Below are 24,146 nucleotides of genomic sequence, written 5' to 3' on the forward strand. Positions count from 1 at the left end.
CTTTCTGAAACAGAAGTCAGGTAACTGGCTCCTGTTTCCTCTGAGTTATAGAGCCTTTCTTTTGGACATCAAGTTTTGGTATCTTTCATGTTGTGGCTGCAGAGCTTTTATAATTGTGATGGCCTGAAGACAGAAATGAGATTGAGAAAGAGATTACAGTCACTTCATTAATTCTTTACCAGATGTCATTCCATCCATTCAGATACTGGGATTTGTTTAGATTTTCCTGGATTTGTCCTTTTTATTTGGGCAAAATAACATATCAAATATTGAAGTATGATGGCAAAATGCAAAGAGTTTTAAATGTGCTTAGAATGAGCAAAATGAGTATTTAGGCAAAGACTGGGAGATTTTAATTGGCAAGAGCTGTTGAGTTCTATTAATTTCTTTGTATACCTGCTTTTAGTCCAGTCTCATGATAGGCAAGCACCAATCCATGTACTGCAGATATAGGCAACATACTCTATATGCTGTTTTTTCATCAATATTTCATGTTTTATGGTAATGTGACTAAAAAAACCCAAAACCAACAAATCAGCAACTGGGATGCCCTGGCCATTCCCTGGAGTCCCAGTTTTCCTTGCAATGTGCATATATGACTTCATTAATAAAGCCCCCTTTATTAAATATCCAGAAGTTACTCTTCTATTAGTTTTATATTAGAAAGCACCATTATTGTGCTGCAATCTAGCAGCTGCACTTAATCCTGCTTTAGAAAGTGTCTTCAGACCAGACTAGAAACCTAAAAGTAGAACATCAGGATGAGCATAACGAAAAGGAGAACCAGAGTTTTGGGGTGCACTTCTGTTCCTTTAACTCTGATTGTGTCAGTATGAAAATTGACATAATATTAGGTTATTTGTGCAGGATTAGGAAGAGTTTTAATTTTTGTTTGTTAGGTGCTCTGAGCATTGAGACAAAAGATGGAAGTGCAAAAGATGGTGTTTATTAACCTTTTATAAAATCCTCATCAAAATTCTGACTATCCTCATTTGTTACAGGCTTTCACAATGTTGTAACTTATAAATTGAAAGTAATATCAGTATCAAAATAGACAATACAAGTCTAGTTTGTTGGAAGATTTTTTCATTTATTGTTGTATGAAAGGCCAAAATATAGCAAATATGTTACTGAAAAGTTTCCTCCAGAAGAGATAAGACAAACAGATTGGGAAAATAATCCCATCAGTAAGATAGGTTATCTTTTCCATTTAATATGAGGAGTTCTCAACACAGTTTTTTTCTGTTCTGAAGAAAAATGTACCTTTTGAGGCCTTATTTTAGGCTGACAATGTCCTTTAACCTTGAAACAAGACAGTAAATTATCCCATTTTTTGTGGTTCAGAAAAAGAGATGTGAAAATACTGCTCAAGGCCATGAACCTAAAAACCACTGAGTGGCTGCACTCAATGACTTGTATGTATTACACAGTACAGAGCTGTCCTGAAGCTTTTGCTACTGGAGCAAACAGCTTTGGAGCAGTTCTTGAATTAAATCAAACAACCAAAATCTCATTAAACCCCTCAGTTTAAATAATAGTACAAGCAAATGCTTGGTGCTACACACAAAGGTTTAGCTGCTGAGCTGCTGGTACTCTTAGTTAGAGATGGAAAGCTAAAACCCTGGGCTGGAAGTCTGCTCCTTGAAGTCCATCTTAAGCATAAATTATTTGGGAAACTGCCTGGAGAATCTGTGGCTTAGCATCACATGAAAGTGGAGGAGGAGGAAGGAAAGCTGAAGTAAGAAAAAAAAATACAAGAAGTGAATTTTGGCTTTTCTAAGATATATTTTAACAAGTAGTCTTTTGGCATTAGAAGGTGGGTTATAATAAACCCTACTGTGTCACTCTTTGAATTGTGAGTCAGAAATGAAGTTACATAAGGTGCAGCACATGTTAGTGATGATATGAACTCTCGCTGTGCAGAGTGGTGGATACTCACACCTGCAGCTATGTCTCTGGCCCAGGCAGCCCTCCCACAAAAGGTGCTGTGCCCAGACAAGATACTGTGTGCTCTGTGATAAAGGAGCAGAGTTAGACCTCAAGCGCTTTGGCACTGAACTGGTTTTAACATCTTTCTAGGCTCTTTCTAAAGGAAGCAGGAGTGCTGTGGCTCTCTGATTCCCTGGTAGTGCAGCAGAGTAGCTGAGTCTCTTGGGATGGTATAGGAAATGGCAGTACCTGGGGGATTTTAACACAAGATCTAGGAAGAGTAGGCAAAAATGGCATGTGGATTTTCTGATAGACAGAAGTGAGGGCAAACAGAAGGCAAACCTAGATTTCACCATACATCAGGTTTAGGGGCCAGAGCCAGGGGTTTAGTAGTCCACTGCTATGAGTTGGATCCCTCTACACTGCTCCTCCTGCCGCTCGACATCACTCTTGCTAAAGGACCTTGTCCAGGAAGGCCTGCATTGTCCCTCACCTGGACTTGGCTGGTAGTGTGTGGCAACTCCTTCAATTACTGATTTCAGCTTCTTGGGGCTCCCTTTCAAAGCGAGATTCAGTAGTACAGAGGCTGCTCTGCCTCGAATCACAAAAGGCAGCTACTGCTGCATCCCCAGGTTATCCCCATGAATTAGCACCCCTCCAGGAATCCCACTGCCTTCACCCCACCATGTGATACAAAAATCGATTACAGACTTTATTCTTGCAATAGAGCCTTGGCAGTGATGGTTTCCTTTCCTTCAACAGGGTTATTTTCCTTCAAGGTTAAAGGAACTTTTTATTCTTCCTTTAAATAGAATAAACATCTGCATTTCCTGATTCTATCCCTTTGCCCTTCAATTCTGTTTGTTCATCAACCACTTCCTTCTAGTTTCTTCCCTGCCTTTTTAGCTGAACTACAGGGATATCTGATTTCAGGGAAAGCTTTGCAAAATAATTTACTGAGCAATTGTTCTGTGTCAGTGGGAACTTTGACTAGAGTTTTGCCCATCTGCATTCATTATGCATTTGGCCCATTATTGTTTACCATACTACTAGATTATAGAAGTGGCAACTGCTGCTGAACTCTTCAGAAGTGGGTGCTGTTACCTATTGCTGTCAGGAAAGACACAAACAGAAGTTTTGTACTCAGGCTCCTCCTCCTTTTGAGACCATTTCCAATGCATGTGGATGGGATGGGAGAGGAGAGGATAAATCTACTGTGCTATGTTTGAATGACATTGCAAATTGAAACTAAATTGAGCTAAATGACAGAATGAATAATTTACAAGTCAAGGAGAAAGGATATGCAGTGGAGGCAAGGAAGTGGATGCACATCACAAAAGTGGAGGCAATAAGAGGCTTTAAAACTACTGCAGCATGGAAGAAAGTAAAAATGGCCTTGTGAACTGGACTCTGGTATGCTGGGGAAATTAACTTACAAACTGCAGGTGTGCCCTGAAGAGATGGAAGAACAAATAATTCAGTCCTTTCAACCCGTGTGACAACTGCAGGTAATCTGATGTATGGACAGCACTTTGGTTCCACTCGCGCTGGCCTCAAGCAAAAGATCTTAATGGGCCCATCAGCTAGCAGAGGCTCTGCTTTCCCTGTCAGCTCTGTGCAGGGCTCCTAGTGATAAACAATTCTAAAGAAAGGGAGTATAACTGTGGTGAAAAAATTTCTGTCTGCTCACAGCAAAACAGAAAAATCAGTAGTGGTTTACTCAGAAACAAAACAGTACATTTCAAGACTGTCAATAGAGAGTTCAGGTGTTTCATTTTATTTGTCAATTTTGCTTTCCTTTTTTCTGCTTATTTAATCTTATCAGTGAGGATTTGGCAGAACTTGCTTAGCTCCATATGAAATAAGTGCGAAACTGCAGGATAAAAACTCTGTTTTCCTTCTGCAGCTGAGCTCAAGGCAAGCTATGCTCCTTGGTACCAGTGTGCTCTGCATGCAGGGAGTTTCTCCAGCCCCTGAGAACATCCTTGTCCACTTCAGTGAAGAGGTCTTTTGTAACCACTCCTCAGGAGCTTGTTTTCAAACACCCAGGCAGCAGGCTGTAACTCAGGATGATTTGCTTTAATTACTCATTTGAATATCTGTGCTACGTGTTTACTTGTAATTTTGCCTCAGTAATCCTCAGCTTGCCTAATTTGCCAGAATTTCCCAGAACTTGAGTATGGGCAAAATGTCAGTGGCCTTTTGAGGAACTTCAGTTCTCCTGATACATATCCATGTAGTCAGCATTTTTTCACAGCCAAGCAGCATTGAAGGCAGTGCAACTGGCAGATGGGGCAGAGAGAGTTTTCGTTTTCTAAACAATGTCCTCTTGCCTTTTTTTTTTGCTTTACCTCATAGGAACAATCAAGCATAGGATTAAAAATGTTTCCTTGGTTTTGAAAACCAGTAAGAGCAACATACTTAAAACTGCAGCAAAAACAACTGCAAGTTGTCTGCCCAGCTCTGGTTTGAGACTAACTAATCTCTGAGGGATTTACCTATTTGGTGGTATTAATTTAACTTGGGAAAACCGGCAATATTAAATTAAATTGTGGAAACTCCTACAGGAAAAAAACCCCAGCTTTAGGGAAAAGATAATGATTCTGTGCTATTTAGTTAATTATCAAAAAAACTGAGTGTACTTCATGAGCAACAAACCTGGAGTAGTTTCCTTAGGAGTTTTACTTCTCAAAAAAAGGCAACCACCATTTTGGAGAAGTCTAAAAGCCTATTATAACATTTCCATTTCAAGAGGTGCATTTTTCCCACAAAGCCATGTTTATAACTCATAAGGTAAAAAATACTAGATTTATTTATTTAATCCAAAAATTAATTGTCCTTGGGGCAAAGTACTTGTCAATGGAAAAAAAAATACAGGTTTTGAAAAACAGTTAAGTATTTTTTTTAGTGTTATGCTTCACTGAGAAAATTGTGGATGTTTTTGGGAAAGGGTTAATTTCTTTATTGAAGTATTTATGCAACAGTAAACAAATCTTGCTCCACTGCATGTCAGACAAATACATTTTTTAATACAACTACAAGATGGTAACATTACTTGATACCACTTCAAGCTCACAGACCTGTGGTATTTCCCGCCTTTGGCTTCTGCTACCAGTATCAACTCTGAGCTTGGCTTTGCTGGCAAGCTGCAGTGTCCTGTTTCCTTCAGGCAGCAAAGCCTTAACAAGCCCAGATGGTTTTCCTTAATTCCTCTAAATGATGTTTCCTTTTTTCAAAGTTTGGGATCTTCTTGCTCAGTGGCAGCTCTTCACCATGTGAAGGATTAATTGCATAATATGAAAAAGCTCTTCAAGGGACCCAATAGTGCCAGTGTTGCTGGAGCTCAGCGAAACCTCCTTTGGGGAGCTGTTTTTCTTTTTATAAAGTAACAAAGAAAAGAGGGAGCTCATAGCCAAATACACGGAGACCCAAACACAGCACAGCAGGTTCTATGTAGTCTTTTTCTGCTAAAAGTGAGCTTTTTAGTCTGCAAAGCTGTATTAGCTTTTTGTTCTAATCACCTTTACATACCCTCTCATGCTGTAGTTTATCTCCCAGCCCCTTTATATGTAGTGAAAAGCAAGCAAGACTGTTCACAGACCACCATGGTGTAGACTACCATGCTGTCCTGGGACAGACTGGACCTAGATCAGGTCTGCTGGAAACTACTGGATGTAATGCCTTCCTTTGGATACAGTCAGCTATTTCGGAGGGTGACACTACCAGAATCAGTCCTTGGAAAAGGCCAGAGCAGTTCACTTTGCTGGGGTTTGGGAAGGTGCTACATGTAAATGAAGAGCCTAGTAGGGGGGCCAGAAATTAGTGCAAAGATCTCTGGTGTGTTTGCACACAAAAGGTTACTTAGGTCTCTTCCCAAAGCACAGTCAGGGATCTAAAGCCCCAAAGCACTGCACTGAAAGACTGCAGGCAAGCCAGCCATGAAGCCGGGAGCAGAAGCCAAGATCTATTGCAAGTTCGATGTTGCTCCAGTATTATATATCCCTAAGCACATCCCTCTAATGGGAACTTCTAGCCAGAAAGTCAGCTGCCCTCTTGGTGGTATTTTGTGCTTTGAATAATGAGCAATAGGGGTTTCGTTGGTCATTTAAATGCTACAGTTCCAAGTGCTTAAACACACTTAGCAGGTTCTGAATGTCTCTGTTTCTGAGCCAAGTGGCATTTTGAAAAGCATTACGTTAAGTAGCCTCCTACTCATAATTTTGCATTCCCTCTTTGAGCTTTCTGTACCAGAGCCCAGTTTGAATGTATTGCTGTATTGATTTTGGTATTCCGCCACTCTCAAAGTTTTGTTCTGGATTTTTCTGCTGAAGCAGTTGCTCATTCAGATGTGTGTTCAGAGGGGAATTGGCTCCACGTGCCACACACTTGGAGGTTACTTTCCTATCACTCTCCCTCAAAGGCCAGATAGAAAGCTAGCTCCTGACCACAGGTGTAGGGACAACTGGGAGTGGATTGGAGGTTCCCCAGCTGTTGAATCCTTTTGCACTGGCATTCCTCTACCCAAAAAAACCCCCTAGAAACCTTTGGTACTTCATTAAGAGAAAACATGGCAAGTTTTAGCTTTATAGACAATTTTTCCAGGGTGATCTAAATAGGTCAAATTAATGGACAGCAGAAATATTCCAGTGCAGTGATTATCATAATTAACCACCAGCATCTGAGGATTAACATAGCCATAGTTACTAGTCCTAGATACACTAGCATGAGCAGAAGAAGAACAAGCAGATGCAACAAAACCACAGCATTTTGATGGGCTGTTTTTGCAGCGTGGCCTTCTCTGGTCACCAGGTGCAGTGATGAAGTAGCACTCAGTCACGTTTGGAGATCAGTAGAAGCAACAACCACCGCATGTTCTCAGGTCTTACCAGCCCTAGAGAATGGAAAGCTGAGCTCCTGAGATTTGTCTCACCTCCGTGACATTGCCTGCCTCACCAGACTTTGAAAACCGCTTTCTAATTGTAGATGTTCAATTTGAGCCATATTGGCCTGATTTCTGAGGAACTCACTCAAGTCAGTGTCAAGGGGGGACTTGCAAAGAGGATCTTCAGCCATTACCTGCCTGTTTTCAGACCCACATCTGCATGATGAGTGGAATGGAAGGGCAGAGTTGCTGACCAGCTGTGCTTCTGGCACACCCTCCCTTTAGCTCAACATCTTTCTCACAAGCCAGTGTGCAAAAAACCTGTGCAAAACCCAAGACATAGACATAATCACAAAGATAAATACTTTTGGGGGTTTTTAAAGTTGCTTTCTGTATCATCATTTCTAGAATCCAGCTACAGTTTGATACGGTATGACATGCAGAGTATTTCCCTAGAGTTATTTACTAAAATGTGGGGGTGTGCTCTTCAGCTCCTTGATGTCCACCTGGAGAATTCAGACAGGTAAATGAGCATTTACTTTCACACATTCCCAGCTGGATCTAAACGTGGGAGCTTCCAAATGCAGCTTTGAATTTTCAAGTTGGAGATGATACAGTATAAGAGTGGTGCAAAACAGGGATGAGAACACAGGTTACACTAAGTTCTGTGCAGGTGTTACTTCTCATGTGAGTTTCACATCTACCAAGGGTGCTACATTTGGCTAATTTAGTCAGGCATTTTTCACTTGTCCCTCCATGGTGGTTGGCTTTAGAGGAAAAGAAACCTGACAGTAGCTGGCAGGTAACTCACAGTGCTGGGGTTAATGTATTTGTGTGGTGTTTCTGAACAGCCCGACTGCTGCCACAGGTAGAGTACCAGTTAATCAAGTCCTGTCTGCAAGTCCTGCCCCACTCCTCCTGTGGTCCTTCCTACCTGCATGAGGAGAACCACCTCTGAAAAGATTCAATAATTTTAAACAGAAGAAAGGAAAATTAAAGAAGACACTTTGGGACAGAATGCTCTTTCAGTTATTTTAAGCCAAGTCAGCCACGGTCTTGTTTGGAATTAAAACCATCAAATGTTCAATAAGAAAAATAGAGGCTGTCTTGCACTGCCTTTCCTCATGGGATTTCATCAAAGGCTAAACCAAATAACATCATTATTGTTCATGCTAATGAGGTAGACTAAGTGGCATTTAATTTGTCTTCTCATGAAACAAACCAAACTTTAAAACTATGGACGGTCTGGTTTTGTCTAGTGGACACACAGGACCGTTAGAGGAAATGGCACTGGAGAGAGACTCACAGCCTGTGGGGGACAGGAGGACCACCCCAGCCACAAGATGATAATTTTTTAAAAGTCTAACTTCATGCTATGTGTCCATAAGGCTGTGTGAGAGGGGTGCTCCCTCAGACTCCACTGCGTCATTTGCTGTGCATTTGGTTGGAAATTCTTTCTCTGGAGCTCATTCTACTGAAAATCTTTATTATGCAAAATTCCCCCCCCCCCCCCCCCCCCCGCCGAAGTTTGTCTCCTTATCAGTCAGGTCCTGAATGCAGATTGCTGTTCTGTCTGCAGAATTACTGCAGAGCCTTTTCCATTTTAATAAGTGTTGGCTATCCCAAGGCTGGTAGACAATGGAAATTATACAGCACTTGTCAAACTTGCTGCTGTGCTTTCTTTGAAATACCCCAAAATGGAGGCAAAGAGGTAAAAGTTTTCTACTTGCCTTGTCTTCTTTTTCTTTTGCTACAATTACTGTGTGAGTCACACAGTGTTAAGAATATTTTGAAGGGAAAAGTTGATTATTAGATACATAGCAAAAATGAATCACTTGATGGAAAAATAATTTTCCCCTCCTTTTTGTGGCACATTACCCAGTCCATCAATTCCTGGAAAAAAAAAAAATCCCTGCCTCATATAGAAATTTATCATAGGTTGAAATTTCTTATGGGAAAAAAACAGCATGAACATCTTATTGATTTTGTAAGTTTTCAGTGACAGGATAATGATATCAGCTATTGTAGATCTCCAGGGAATTTTCATGATGCTGCTGGCTCTAATTACGAAAGTGTTTTCTAGTCACCGCTGTTCCAAGAAGCGCCTTGCAATTTCCTGTATGCAAAGAGATCACATCTTAAAGACTCTCAAAATAGATTTACTGTATAGAGTCAGGCTTCCAAGGTTAGGACAGAAATGTCTGGAATAGAATATTTCTCCAGAATTTAAAGGAAAAAAAAATGCTTTTAAAAAAATGTTTAGTCAATATACAAATTTCAGCCCAACTTTCTGATTTTTCTTTCATTGCTGAGATAATTTCGTTTGATGCACAAATCATGGTGCTCCTCATCTTTGTATGCCTAGGAATGCAACACACAAGCAAGGATGAAAAATGTAGCACTGCTCGTATCTGTTGGTTTAGTGCTCCTATCAAGTCCTGCCTGGAACAAAAGGAGGCTGCAGGGCAGCTGAGGGTGCTTTGTTCATGTGTCTCTTTTGTCTTAGCATGGGAATTAGCTCCTCTGAGAGAGGTTCCTCGATAATGGGAACCCATGGGATGTTTTCTCTTTTGTGGAATGCTGGTGAAAACTCTTTGCATGATTTGTCTCTCTAGAGTAGATTAGACTTTGTTATCTGTGGCATTGGAATTAATCACTGTGGCAAACTTTAGTTTAGGGTATTCTTTACACAGCTAATGAAGCAACATCAAAAAGATTTAATGGTGCAGTTACCTCCTTGAGTGTAGCATGAAAGAAGAGGGCAGAACATACCCATTCCATTGAGAGAGCTGTACTGATCTGGTTCTTGGAACAAAAGCCTTTAATTTTCTTAAATGACTCTAGATAATTAGGTTTAGTAATTGGCTTTTGTTTTAATACAGCTTTGAAAGGCTAAACCATATAAATCTGTGTAATGCCTCAGAATAATCAGCAGTTAAGGTAACAGGTACGTTTAACTTTGCAAGGAGTGCCTGTCCGAACTGAATAAAGATCTGTCAGTTCAGTTACGTGAACGGTTGATGTTAAGAGTAATTTTGAAATAGGGATTTCTTTGAACACTTTGAGGTGCAGAGTGGAAAAGAAGGTATTTTGTTGCAGTGTTTAGGTATATTTTTGCAGTGAAATATATTACTATTGATTTTCGGTAGAGCCCAATTGCTGTCCACATTAAATTGAAGACCTAAAAGACTTTAAAACATCTACCTGATAAACCGTGCAACAGCCATACTCTTGCTCTACTCCTGCTTTCTCTTACAAGTGTGTATCAAGAGAAGGTAGAAGATGTCTATGCGTAGTGATACTCCGCAGTCACCTGAGAGACCACTGGGGAATCCATCCTCATTTGGCTGTTGCATCATATCAGGATTTCTTTTGCTTTTGTGTTTGGGAATTCGGTGATACACATGCTGGTATGTGTGTGATTAGAAAAGGAAACCACAACCAAATTGTGAAGGTGCTCTCTCCAGTATCAGGACTGGTTCTGCCTACAAAGACATCCATCACAAATCTGAGAGAGCACTTCCTCATGCAGTGCAATGCTGAAGTAAAAATTAAGACAAGGATTCATATGATTCTTGAAACTAAAATCTGTAGGGGAGATGTGTATAATGACAATGTTTCAAATCAATTTGCAAGCAACTTGATTTTAGAAGAATTGAAGTTGAAAGTGTTGCAAGAGAATTTGACTGACGACCAAGCAACAACATGATTTTGCACATTCACATCTCTAAAAATCCAAGTATTAATATCTCTACTCAACATGTCATTGCTCATCCTTAATGTCTCATTCTTATTTGACCCAGTCTTTCCTTTCCACTTGTACATTATTAATATCACGAATCTGCTTTTAGTGTTAGGACACCATGACGGTCATAAAGAAATGCACAGTAGTTCAATCCCTGATAGCTAAGGGCTGCAAGGGCCCAGGAAGTGATTTCTCCCTCGTTTTCTTTAAATGGAAATGCTGTGGGGGTTTTGTTGGTTTGGGGGTAGGGGACTGGAGGGGTTTTTTAGAAGAGTTTTTGCTGCCAACTATTAGCAAATCTTGGTGTTCATGCAGCATGCTCTGCAGTTAACAGGAGCTGTGTAATTAACTCATGTCACCACTGCATTGTGAAAGCAAGAGCAAATGTCCCTGTCCCTTGGCAGGGGTAACTATGTGACAGAAAATTTGCATTATAATAGCGGCTTGCATTGGGGAAAGTTGATCTTTTCTTCATACTTTTACTCTCCCCAAATCCACATGGTAGGGAGTTCATGATCTCAGACAAATGGAATAGCAAAATACTGTGTTTGAGTCTCGTTACACTAAGTCGGCTTTAGTATTTAAACTCCCAAGACAGAATGCTTTCCTTGGGGTGGGTATAGTTATAGTGTGTCCTCTGCCTGTATGTCCAACCTGTCTGTTCCTGAGGCATAGTGTAGCTGTTGGCCATAGCAGGACATTCGGGGGAAATACAATGGCCCTTTAGTAGCATCTTCTGTTAAGGGTTTAATAGTTTGTGAGAGGTGGCTGTGGGGTGCATTTGATAGCAAGGAATAACTTGTGGACAGCATCTCTTCCTAAATGACCAAAGCTGTTATTGTTGGCAGTCTTATTTCTCCCAGTGAAAAGGTACTTCTGACATGCAAAGCATCTTTTGCTGAAGTAAAAATAGCCTTTGTTTACATTCATGTTGCCTGTGTCATTTCTTGTGTCTTTTTTACTTTTGCTGTTCTTGTCTCTATCATCTTCTATCTATGCATGATAATTTTTATTGCTGTTCAATTTTTAAATTTTCTTTTAACTCATCTCTGTATTTTACTAGTCTACCTCTAACCTGGTTTTCTTTTCTTTTTCCTTTCCCAACTCCCAATAGGGTCTTAAGTGCTTTTTTGTCTCACAGATCTGGTTTCCTTGATGCACCTGTATGCCCTTCTGCCCTCAGCCCTGCGTTGGTTCTTATCTCTTATGAGTTACATTTCCCTGTATACTGTTCACAGTGAGGATGAGCAAACTTGCTGTAACAGGCTGAATGCACTCTGAAGGATGCAGTGTATTTGTCTAAGTCCCAAAAGTTCCACAGCCAGCACAGACTAATTCCTGCTAGGAGTGAGACGAGTTTTGATCAATACAGTAACTTCTGGACATGTGTGCTGGATATAATTTGCTCAGTAGGCAATTGGGTCACAAAACATTCTGGAGAGAATGTTCCAGTTGCCATTTTCAAAACTCTATTTTTCAGTGATAAGTAAATGAACTTGAAAGTTTTTGACATGTAACTCGTTCTGTGTTTACTACCATCTGCTCTTTCTTCTCTGTGGGCTATGCTTTGTGGCCAAAAGCCTCTCCCATCACACCAAATTTTTCTCCAGAAGACTGTCCCTACTCACTTTCCCTTTTTACTGTGTTCTTCTGTTGAAAGGGAAAACCTGCATTTAAGATGTGGAAACATGGAAGAGAGAGTGTAGTGGTCTTCCATCCAGAAAGTTCTATTTCCCTAATTTGAAACATCTCTATGGGCAGAACTTTGATTATGCACAACTATGTAGTTAATCAGAGTTGAAGTAATAGGAGGCTTCTGGTACATCACCATCTTCTCTCACCCGGGTTCTGATCCAGCGGTAACTGAGAGCAACAACAGACTCCTGGCCATTAGTGCAGTCTCCAGGCATCTGAATGCGACTCTCATTCAGCCCCATGCCTTTAGGACGGGACTGGGTGCTTGAACAAGTGAGTGGGTGTCTGGATTTCCTTGTACACAGATAAGACACCAGCTGTTTCTGACTGGAACGGCCACATGTTTGTTTACAGGTGAGAAATTTTTTAAAGTTTTGAAAACAGATCTAGACAAAAGGCCTTACAGAAGGAAGCTGCATAGCATCTGCAACAAGTAAATGGAAAATCTCTCTGCAGCATTCTGAAATGTTTGAATGCTTACTTCTTCTTTGGTAATTTCTTTAAGAAGTCTGAAGAAGTTAAAAAAATCTTGTTAGCTTCCCAGGGAAAATCCTGGTAATTGGTAGAAGTTGTTTTGTTTTTCTGAGACAATACTCTCTGCTAGCTTTAAATCTGATGGAGTTTGTATTTGTATTTGGGGTTTATATTTATATTTAGCTGGAGACCATCAATTAGGCATTATGAAATGCATAATTCAGCCTGACCCTAGTACATTATAGTTAACACTCTTACAAGGGAGCAGTTGAGAGTTCAGAAAGTTTACGTACAAACAGTTCAATTAAAGTCAAGAGTATGCAGTGTTTCATACTCAGAGAGGGAAAGTTTATATATTTAGTAAAAGAAGTTTATTGAACTTAATTTTGCCCTCTTCACTGACACTTTGGTAGAAGAGTTCTTCATTGCTGCAACAACTTTGGATTGGGGAGCGTCATTAATCCAAACAGAGGCCCCTATGAAATAAGCCAGTCACTGCCCTGTCTTCTGTACCACATTGGAACAGCAGCCTGAATGGATGGTTGCAGTGAAAAGAAATTGAATTGCTGTGTCAAAGGTCTCCAATGATAGGTTGCTTAGCTTCTTGCCTGTCTAAGGGATTTGGAGCTCTTGGCACTGGTGTTAAAAAAGTTTGCATCAGTCTGCATACCAAGCAGATATTATGGAGGGCAGAGGCAGAAAGTGCAGCAAAATTTCTTAGTGACTCAGATATTATAGCCATGATGGCTTAAGGACTGGTAATGCACTAGAAAGGCTCTGTGACTATAAACTTGTATATGTTTTCTGGCAATTTGTTCTTATAAAATTAACTATTGTACCCAGTTATATTTTTATTTATTTATATAAGTTAATTTTTATATTATTTATTTATGCGTAATATAAATTTTATTTAACAAGGTTTTTGAAATATATATAATTTTAAGTGCATTTTGAGATAACATTCTGTTTCAGGATGCTATTTTTCCTCTTAAAAATGCCATAAATTATGCACTCCTATCTTTGCTTTACCTGTTTGTGTATATGATTTATGTTACATTGCAATTAAATTTTTATTTGCATCTTACTGTACACTTACATCACCTCACACTCAGAAGTAGGTAATGGGTCTGTCATTGTGTAAGATCTGCATGTGGGAATAGTTGGTAGTTTGCAGTGCTCCCTCCCCTAGTGACCTTCTAATGTAATTAACTGATGCAGCAGTTAATATGGTACTTCTAGGAGTTTAACCCCAGTATTTCCCTTCTACTGTGGTTCCTCACATGCTTGAAATCTGAATGCCTCAAGACCTTGAAGAAATTTATAAAGCAACAGTGGGTTTTTATCATCTTGAGTGATACATTTTACATGTTTCAAGGATTTTATTACTAGAAAAATACCTGGATTTTCCTCTCGTGTTTATTCCCAGGTTCAGGATTAATCACAAATATTGGAAATGAATAACGTGAATAACAGGAATGAAATGGCATCTGCTTTCAAAAATATTTCAATCACCTCTTTTGATTAGTCTCAGCTGGGAATGTTAGATATTACTTTTGTAACTTGTCTGCTGTGAATTGAATAGGATGTAAATTCATCTCTGTGAACATGCGCAGTTAACAATGAAATAACAGTCCTTTCCTAGATAGTACATAGAAGGATGGAATGATTTACCAGTGTAACTTAGGCACTTCTGAAAATGTAAATACACCTTATTCTGGATGTCTCAAGTATTATTAAAATGAAAGCAATAAAGAGAAGGGAAGAGAGAGGGGGTGGGAATTTTTAAGGCCAGGAGTCTCTCATAAGTAGACATGTTTGGCTTTTTTAGACAGAATTTATAGGTCATGCTGGTTTTCTTTAAAAAAATACAAAACAAGCTGTACTAACACACCTAAAATAGATTATTCACTGTCAAAAGACTGTGCAAATAATTGGGATTTGACAGTAATTTCAAACGAGTTGCCACTGTAGGAACACCAGGCAAGTTCCTTTGTCTAGATACTCATTACATGCCCTTTTTAAGTCCTACCAAGTTACAGACAAGAGATGATATTCCAAACTGAATAGCTGCACCATTTTCCATTTGTGAACAGAAACAGGCATACACTGGAATTCAGAAGAAATTACATACAGTACTACCTTTTGCTGGTGATTCTACCTGGCTTCTTTATTCTGCAGTCATCTGCTATTGTCTTCAGCTCACATTTCTCAGAAATCTCTCTCTGCTCCTCAATCCTGCTACATCATCAAATGGAATACACAGAAGAAAAATACTACTATCCAAATTAAGGCAGATGGACAGGTAGCATTATCTAATGGCTCTAGTTTACTGCACATACTCAGGAACCCTGATTCCACAGCGGGGTGGAGACATTGGATATGATAGTGATTTCCTCAGTGTCAGAATGCTGACTATGAAGAAATGCTCCCGTTTGGATAATATCACAATGCAAAAGTGGATTAATTTTTACTCCTGAGATTAATTATTATGAGAACTAGGCCTTGATGTAGTTTCCACTGAAACAATGATTGAATTCTCACTGACTTCAGAATAAAAATAGTCAGATCACACATGCTTAGTTTTACTGTTTTGGAGATACGTTTCTTAGTAAAAGTGTTTCCTTAGTAAAAGTGTTTCCTTTTGTTGATAATATTTATGGAGACAAAGGGATTGGGAGAGTAGCTAATAATTGACTAAAGGTGACATTTTTCATCATGAAATAGAAGATTCTTATATTTAATGAGTGGGAAAAAGAATGGCCAAAGGATTAGAGAGATACAGTCCAGATAAACAGCTCTGGTCGTTGAGTGCACCTGTATCAAATCTACTGAGTTATTCCAGTTATCTGGGAATCTGCCCCATACAATCTAAAGGCATCTGGCATCATATCTGTTCATCTTGCCAGTTCCTGTGACTAAGTTGTAAAAGTGAAGAATTGCAGCAGCCTATAGTAAAGAGGGTAAAGGAGCACCAGTATATGTGCAGGCAAAGAAGCAAGCAGTAACACAGGTGAAAATTATAGATAAATAAAATCCAATCTCCATTCACATCTGAGAGTTTCTCTCTAAACCAGTATACATTGCTTGTAGAAGAGTGGTGACACAGGAAAGCTAACAGCATTTCCTATGAGCCCTATTCAATCTACACCATCCATGAGCTCCACAGAGCTAATTTGTTGAGAGGGCTCTTCCAAGTGGGCATGCATTTCCCAAAGCAATTTTTATGGATGGAAGTCAGTAATAATATTTAAAGCAAATAGACTATATCCTTATTAAATGGATATGCTTATGTGGAATCTTCACAGTAGACTTAGATGGCTCACAGCTTTGAAAATCAAATTATCTCCAGGGTAATGAGAAATTTTAATAGGAAAAATTCCAGCATTCCATAGGCTTTGAAGCTGTGGTGGAAGAGTAGAAGAGAAAGCTCCTCTGTAAAGTCTTTTGCTGCCTGGCTTTTCATGTTATTGTTGGCACTGCAGTAGCACTGTGTTACAAGGTGGAACATGGGCATCAATATCCCATCATAGCATATTCTCCCTCAGGAATATCCTGACCTAAGCAAAGGAAGTAGTTTCACTGGCAGTCTGAAATTTCCCCAGTGACATAGTTTGAGTATGTCTCTGGCTTAACGTTTGCATTCTAAAATGAGGAATGTTTCTTCTAAAAGACTCGTGGTAGCTGGCAAAGCCAAAGCTATTTCAGTCTCTTCATTCCTCTTCCTACTTAGTGAGTGCTGAGGCTGAAGAAAGCAGGGACTACTATTTCAAAGTCTGCTTTTATAGGGAAGGGAAGGGAAGGGAAGGGAAGGGAAGGGAAGGGAAGGGAAGGGAAGGGAAGGGAAGGGAAGGGAAGGGAAGGGAAGGGAAGGGAAGGGAAGGGAAGGGAAGGGAAGGGAAGGGAAGGGAAGGGAAGGGAAGGGAAGGGAAGGGAAGGGAAGGGAAGGGAAGGGAAGGGATGTAGCTGTGTTGCACACAGCAGTGTTGAGAATGTGATGCTGCTTTACACTAGCTGAGAATCTGGCATCCAACTCATTTGGAAGGGAAAATGTACAATGGCATTAAAATCCACCAGACTTGTTCTTTACTATATCAGCTTGGCGCTTAATGTCACTTCAGTGGACTAGGGAAGGACAGTTCCGTTTTAACACCTTATGGCTTCTTCAAGAAAAAAAAAACAACACAGAAAATAAGCTGCCAAAACCCAAACAAAGCAGCTGAATTGCAGGGCTTTAATCTCTTTTAGTGATGCATTTCTGGAAAACTTTTTTTTTTTACTGGTTGTGGAGAGTGAATCATATGTTTGATGATTTATATTCTGCTGTTGTTGTCTCCTCTTCATTTTTTGGCTTCATATTATTTAATTTCTGTTAAGTGTTATTTCTAAAGAGAACAGAATGAACCGAGGGCCTCACACCTACATATCCAGATCTTTCATCAGTGTTTTTTAATGACTAATAGCCTGCTACAAGCCTTTTAAATTTACCTGCTAACTATTGTCAGTTCCCTCCCCAGTCCTGGATACATGTACATATACAAATATATATGTGTGTATATACATAAATGTGTATGTATGAGAAATTCTTTGGCACTGGTTGAGACCAGTAGGGTTGTTCAGGGTTATTCTAACCCTTCATGTAGTTTAATAGGGGATGTTTTCATTTGTAAAAGATGAAAGTGATGGAAAGTTGAGTCTTCTTTAAACATCTAGAATTTAGTAGAAGTCTAGTTCTCTCTAGTAGCTTCCGTAGAGTCAAAAACCTAGAATATTTTATTCTCTTAAGGCCAGCCATAGGGATTTTCTATGAGGGATAAGCATGACTACCTGGTGATTTTCCCAGCAGCTTTCAAGATGGGATATGACTAGGAAAGCCCTTTGGATTTCCAGAAGCCCATACAGGTGGAATTGCTCATCTGACTTCACTTCTGCCCTAGATTTCAGATAATCTGGACAGCTATCATGATTTTCACCCCTTTTTAACAGAAAGCTAGTTAGGTCTTTTTCTAATCATTTATTCACTGTTGTCATGCTGAGTGGTTCACCAACTTTAGAGCAGTACAATGAGTTAGGAAAATGCAATTATCCTCTACTTTGTAAGTGATGAACCACGGTAGTGAGAAGTAAAAAACTTTAAAAAACTTCATCAAGATCTACAGGATATTGAGACAATTTTGAATGCAGGACATTGAGATAGACTTCTAAGATTTCTAACTGCAATGGAGTAGCAAAGGCATATAGTAAAATGTTTTCCATATATGATGGGAAATCCTAAACTCTGTGTCAGTAGAGCACTGACTGAAATAGGAAAGTCCCAGACTTGTGTGCAACTGTTTTCCAATGCCTTGTGATTGACCTTGTTGTGAAAACAAAATTCTGCATGTGGCAGTCTAATGCTCTATCGCATGTTAGGCAGATGGGACAGGATGTTATTTGAACTGTCTTTTTTATCAAAGTTAAGGTAATAACTTATCTGCAGTTGAGAGGAGGAAGGGACACGTGGAAAACATGTCCTGCTCTTGTACTCATGGTTTCCTCTCTTTTCTTTTTCAGTGAGCATGTTTTTGAACACATTAACCCCCAAGTTCTATGTTGCCCTGACAGGCACATCCTCATTAATCTCGGGACTTATTTTGGTAAGTACTACATCTATTAATATCACTTTACAGCTTGATTTTGATATCCAGAATTGTATTTCAGGCTTCATGCAAATTAATAGGTGTCTTTTTTTCTTCTATACACTTATAGTTCTGCAGCACATAAAATTTGTCTTTATTTGTATGTCTCTTTCTGTGGGAATGAAAAAAAAAGATGTTTCAGTGCCATATCTTTGAAGAAAAAAGTCTTGAAGAACAGTATGACTCACTAACAACCCTACAGTAATTCATAACCAATGTTTGCACATTAAGTGCTTTCCCTGACAAGTACTACAGAAATGAAAAAGGCCAGTAAAAAGGAAGATGAGGAGAGGTACCAGCTATCTCAGCTTAGTGTGGTCCTTTCAGAAAGTTACAGCAGGACTTAATAGAGAAACACCAGTTCTGGTGCCAAGATTCCAAGGGATAATTATTTCAGATCTTCACTTCTAGAATCCTTCCCAGTACATATCTGTCTATTTGCTTAAATGTCTGTATTTTTAAATCGTTTAAAAAACCCTCCTCCCATAGGTAATTCCTGAAGGCTTCTTTAGGCAAATTGATGCAGTGGAGTGAATCATAATACTATCACAATGCAGGAGTCCAAAGCAGAGCATTTGCTCTGAATTTTCTTCAATATCTTCATAGAAACAAATGGAGATAAAAATATAAGAATTAACAGGATGTACCATTTATATTCTTATATGTGGTCTGTTCTTGTTTCCTCACTGCTGAGAGTTGGCTTACTGCTCATACAAATGAATAGTGTAGCATAACATAACTCAGAACAGAACAGAATGATCATCTAGTCTGCGTGTTGCAGGACTAGTCTACCTGCCTAATGACAAAAAAGTTAAAACATGTTATTGAGGGCATTCTACATAAGCCTCTTAAGCACTGACATGCTTGGGTCATCCACCAACTCTCAAGGAATCCTGTTCCAGTGTTTGATCACTTTCTCAGTAAAGATATTCTTCCTAATGTCCAGTCTGATCCTCCCCTGTCACAGCTTTGAACCATTCCCATGTGACCTGTCTCTGGATACTCAGGAGTAAGAGATCAGCCCCTCCCTCTCCACTTCCCCTCCTCAGGGAATGGTTGCCTTTGTTTTAGTCTTGTTCGTTCAAGCTGTACACTTTTAAAATCCGCTGGATACAAGCTATAGACCCTCCCTTGTTGGGGAAGATGAAACAGGAAAGCCTTATAAATATGATTGCCTGACAAAAGATTTTGAGAATATGAAAAATATAAGCGACATCGAAATGAAAGCCACTTTTGAAATACCAAATCTTAGTTACTGAACAACTGGAAAACAATGGTATGGCCGACTGAAGGTAATCCCCTCTTGATTGAACAATACCCTCTCCTTGCAGGCAGGTCCAAGGGTCAGAGCAGACCCTACTAGCTCAGCAGAAGGGGTCCAAAGAGTAGTTTTTAGAAGTTAAGATGTAACACTCTATGGTAATATAAGAACTCTTATAGGCTGTATGTAAATGCTATAGGATTTGTATCTTGTATTAGATTAGTTAGTGACAATTAGAATATTCAGTACAGAAGATGATTTATTGTATTGTAACCAGAACTTCAGACACTCTTACTCTCACTCTCTCTCTTACTCTTACACACTCTTACTCTCTCTTCACACACACTTCTTCACTCTCATTCCTCTCGCTCTCTCTCTCTCTTACCCGCTTACTCTCTTGCTCTCTTGGGCCTGCTCAGAGCTGCCAGCTGCAGCTCTAAGCAGTGCCCCTATACCCACGCCCTTTGCAATAAACCGCATGTTCCAAGATCTGACTATAGAGATCTCTCGTCACCGTCTCCGACCGTCTACGCCCGGTCCAGACCGAACCCACCCCCAGAGTGCCCGCACTCCCTCACCACACCAAACCAGGCGTGTAATTGGGGGACCAATGAGACCAAGTGTAAGCTATTGTAGTGATAAGTGGAAAGAGGAATGAGAGAGAAACGTGGCTAGAGGCTGGTTCACATCACCTCGGATCTACTAATCTCAGAGGAACCTGAAAGCAACAAGGATCCTTACTAAATACTATCAGTTTGTTTTGGGAAATCCACACCTCTCACTTCCACACTGCCATTAGCTGATGTAGATAAACAAATGGCATCCTTGACTACTTAATGCCTGTGAGACTCTCATCACTCAGATGATTTCAGGTATAAAGCAGCAGGTGCACTGCTGCTGTGCCTTGCTCTGAGTTTCCTCATAGCAGAAGGCAATTACCTAATGTCTGCACCTTGGGCATTCATCAGTGTTGTATGGATTGAGCCCCAAAGCACGCAACAGAGCTCCAGAGAGATCAACAGAACTTTCAGAATAGGAGCAGGAGCCAGACCTGTAAGACTTGGATTCAGTTAAGCACAACTCACTCAAATGCACAGGAGAAGAAAATAATGTTACATTCAGCACTGTCACTCAGAAAGAAGAAAATGCTGGGCCCCACCACCAGGATGAGAAGGAATGAGAGAAGTAACATGGGTTTCACAGACACAATTCCATATTTGTTGCTAGAGGGCGAAGACAGCAGGAGGAGGTGGCAAGACAAAGACAGTTTATTTCGTGCCCTATTGAATTACATTTCTGAATCAAACAGGAATAAAAACTTTGCAGAGTGACTAATTTATGTGGAACTAAATTCATCATTGCAAATGTAGGTACGTTTTATACTGTATTCATGAAGGCAATTTCTGAGGAATGACCTCAGCAAGCAACGTAACAGCAAGAAATTTCTAAGCACTGTACTTTGATGGAAGTACAAGATGGAAGTGGCAAGAAGTACTCAAGACAATGATATGGAGAAGGGGCAAAAGGACACCAATAGAAACCTTTCATGAAGAAATCAGATTGAGCCTTAATCAAAAGAAATCCCTTAGTGTGTTGCATGAGAAAGTCCATTATGAACAAGTTGAAGAAACTGTGAGGTGACAGAGGTGTAGACACAGAAATAAGACTGAAAGCCTTTTTTCTTTTAGTCTTCACTACTGCTATCAGTTGTTGTTTGCTGTTCATATGGCACCACCGTAAAGGTGGAAAAGATATATAAGCCAGACAGGTAACAGCCAGGAACCCTAGATTGTAGGGACCAGTGTCTGTGCTGAGAGGAACATGTTTTCTGTACATTTGATAATTGAAAAAGAACTAAGCAGACATGGTCATGGAAAGAAGAAACTGCAAGTTGAACAGACCACACATCAGAAAAGACAGCTGATTAAGTTCTAGTGAGGTAGTACTAGCTTGTCTTTAGCCCAATTGTGCTTCAGATGAATTATTTCTTAATCTTGCTGTTTACAAGTGTCCCTGTAACATGAAGAATTGCCCGCATTGCCACACACTTAAATCAGACTACACAGCATCATCAGTTCTAAAGGATTCACTGCCCTGTTAATGGTATAAAGTGAAATTCTTTTATAAAATAAACATTGTCTTGTCAAATCTACATCACTGGGGTACTTTTTAGACTAGATATACTATTATTGCTTGGAATTTTCCACCATATGGGCTGGCAGATTTCTTTCCATTATCAGTTGGCTGCAGTTCCTAATCAGAAGGAGAAATCACAGCACTGCAGGTTATGGAAATGATGGAAAATTCCATCATTTCATAAGTGTAGTAACTGATGGGAAAGTGATTGCTTTTCCTAACTCATGTTTGGGTCATGAAACAATGACTGCAAAGTTCAGCTTTTGACAATTGAATACTACGTTACTCCTTTGCAAAACACTGCACTCCTGTCTCATTTTGTCTCTCACTTTGTTTTACTTCTTTAGGTAAAATTCTGGCCTTGCTGTAGGCAGATTTAATTGAAGCAAGGATTTCAGACCTTTTTTCTTATAGGTCAGAACTGTAAAGAAAAAGTTTTCTATCTCAAGCATTTTCCTTAACAATTACTTGACTACAGCACATAGTTTAAATAAATAATTTAGCATATACTCACTTCATCCCTGCACTGTTGTAGGCATCAAAAATAAGAACAAGATTTGGTCCACAGTTGCATTAGAAATACTGTATTGGAAACTTGGTTCCACCACAGTTACTTTTAATCCAGTAAAATACAGTGTGCTGCCTCACAGAATACAATGAGCTGCATTGTATTCAATGTCTGGGAGGCCGAGGTTTTCCACAGGTAGGGTAATAAAATTGTCATGAAACACACCTGACGTCCAGTAAATGCTGTGAACTGGAACTATGTAAATGCCACTGAGATTTCTAAATAAAGCCACATATTTAACATACAGTTATCACAAGAGTCAAAGTTGGTCAGCAAGCACGTGAGGCACTTGCACTGCAAACTGATAGAGTCTCAGTTCTAACAAAGCCCAGGTAGAAGTGAACCTCAGACTTAAATCTCCACCAAGAATGCCTCGTTATTCTACTTCCAAGCTTGGGACAGTACTAAGTGTCTTCTGCTACACAATGAAAAATATTATGCAATGAACAAATACCGGGTCTTTCAGATGCAAGAATTAGAAAGCCTACAGAAGCGTGAGTCTACACACTGCCTAGCACTGAGCAGCTAGGCTGTTTGCTACTACCCAAGTATGTGTATAGTCTGTCAGTCACAGCCTTTTGTAGCCAATGGTACCAGTACAGGAAGTCTCAGAGGACCTGAGTAACACAGAAGGACATATTTGCTGTAGATACTAATTGATCTTCTGCTTGTTTCACTACGTTTGTGTAGTCTGCTGCAGAGGGGTAGAAAGGTGACTGAGTTCTGGGCGTTGCCAAAGACTCTGTGGAAGTCTGACAGTTGTGCAGGGACAGTCTTTGAGGGCTGAAAAGCTATACATGGTAACCATTCAAAGTTTCTGCACTGCTCAGAGAAGGCTCACAGGTCAGGAAGGGCAGAATCATTGTAGAGAGTTCCCAAGAAATTGGAAACCCTTGCCAAGGAGCAGATGAGAAAGGAAGGCTCTATTGGAAGGCAGGCTATAACCCCGTCCACAGACAAGAAAACAGTATCGTAACTACCTGGGGTCTACACAGTGTTGAGAGAAGTAATACACTTAATCCAGGCAATATATTATTTTCTTCCATGTTTCTGTATTTCCAGAGATGGATGAAGTAAATAACTATTTATTTTTAATATGCTGCTGTTGGGGTCTCCCCCCCTGCCATGTAGCCCTGGGAGATGGGCCCTGGGGGGGAGGCACGGGGTTTCCCTGCCCCTGCTCAGTCTCATTTCCCATTGGTTGGTTTGTGTTTCCCGGGGTGGCCAAGGACCCTCGGGTCCCGTGACTGCAGAGTTCCTGAGCTGAGCCCCGGCCATGCGGCTGGAGAAATAAACATCCCTGAAACATCTGCCATGAATCTGTCCATATATACTTCCTTTCCACGGGACTCCTGGTTTGATATATGCGTGTTACAGTAATCCCCGCTGTAACAAACTGGTGGAGGAATGCAGGCAAGACACCGATCCCTGAGGAAGATTCGTGAGTAAAATAACCACTCTAGACCTCTCTCTTCTCATCTTGGTTTGGATATTCTCTCTGGACTATGGAAGAATCATGGGAAATGGGGCTCTCTGAGCCACAGAGAAAAATGTATCTAGAAGTAAAAGGAATCCTTGAACAACAAAACAAAAAAGTAATGCAACCGGGAGATCTAGAACATTTTTTCATCTGGCTTTTCAAAAGGTTCTCCTATATTTCTCGAGATTTACGTTTTGATATCGAACCTCCTGTATCTTGTGAGGGGTGTTTCTGGGACGAGATCTGGGATAAAGTGGGATCAAAGAGAAGCTTTCCGTGCATTCCTTATAATCAGGGAAGC

The 24,146-nt window shown here is 40.0% G+C and overlaps 1 protein-coding gene across 2 annotated transcripts in view; it reads left to right on the forward strand.

The window, feature by feature from the left end:
* The window catches only part of ST7 (suppression of tumorigenicity 7), a 144,675-nt gene that overhangs the window by 58,753 nt on the left and 61,776 nt on the right, over positions 1-24,146 (forward strand). For both annotated transcript variants that reach the window (XM_032106271.1, XM_032106272.1), the window contains exon 2: positions 18,276-18,358. In XM_032106271.1, coding sequence (XP_031962162.1) covers positions 18,276-18,358 — 83 coding nt within the window. The remainder of the gene's footprint in view (positions 1-18,275; positions 18,359-24,146) is intronic.

This window comes from Corvus moneduloides, chromosome 4 (genome assembly GCF_009650955.1).
Source record: "Corvus moneduloides isolate bCorMon1 chromosome 4, bCorMon1.pri, whole genome shotgun sequence".
In the NCBI taxonomy this organism is placed as follows: Eukaryota; Metazoa; Chordata; class Aves; order Passeriformes; family Corvidae; genus Corvus; species Corvus moneduloides.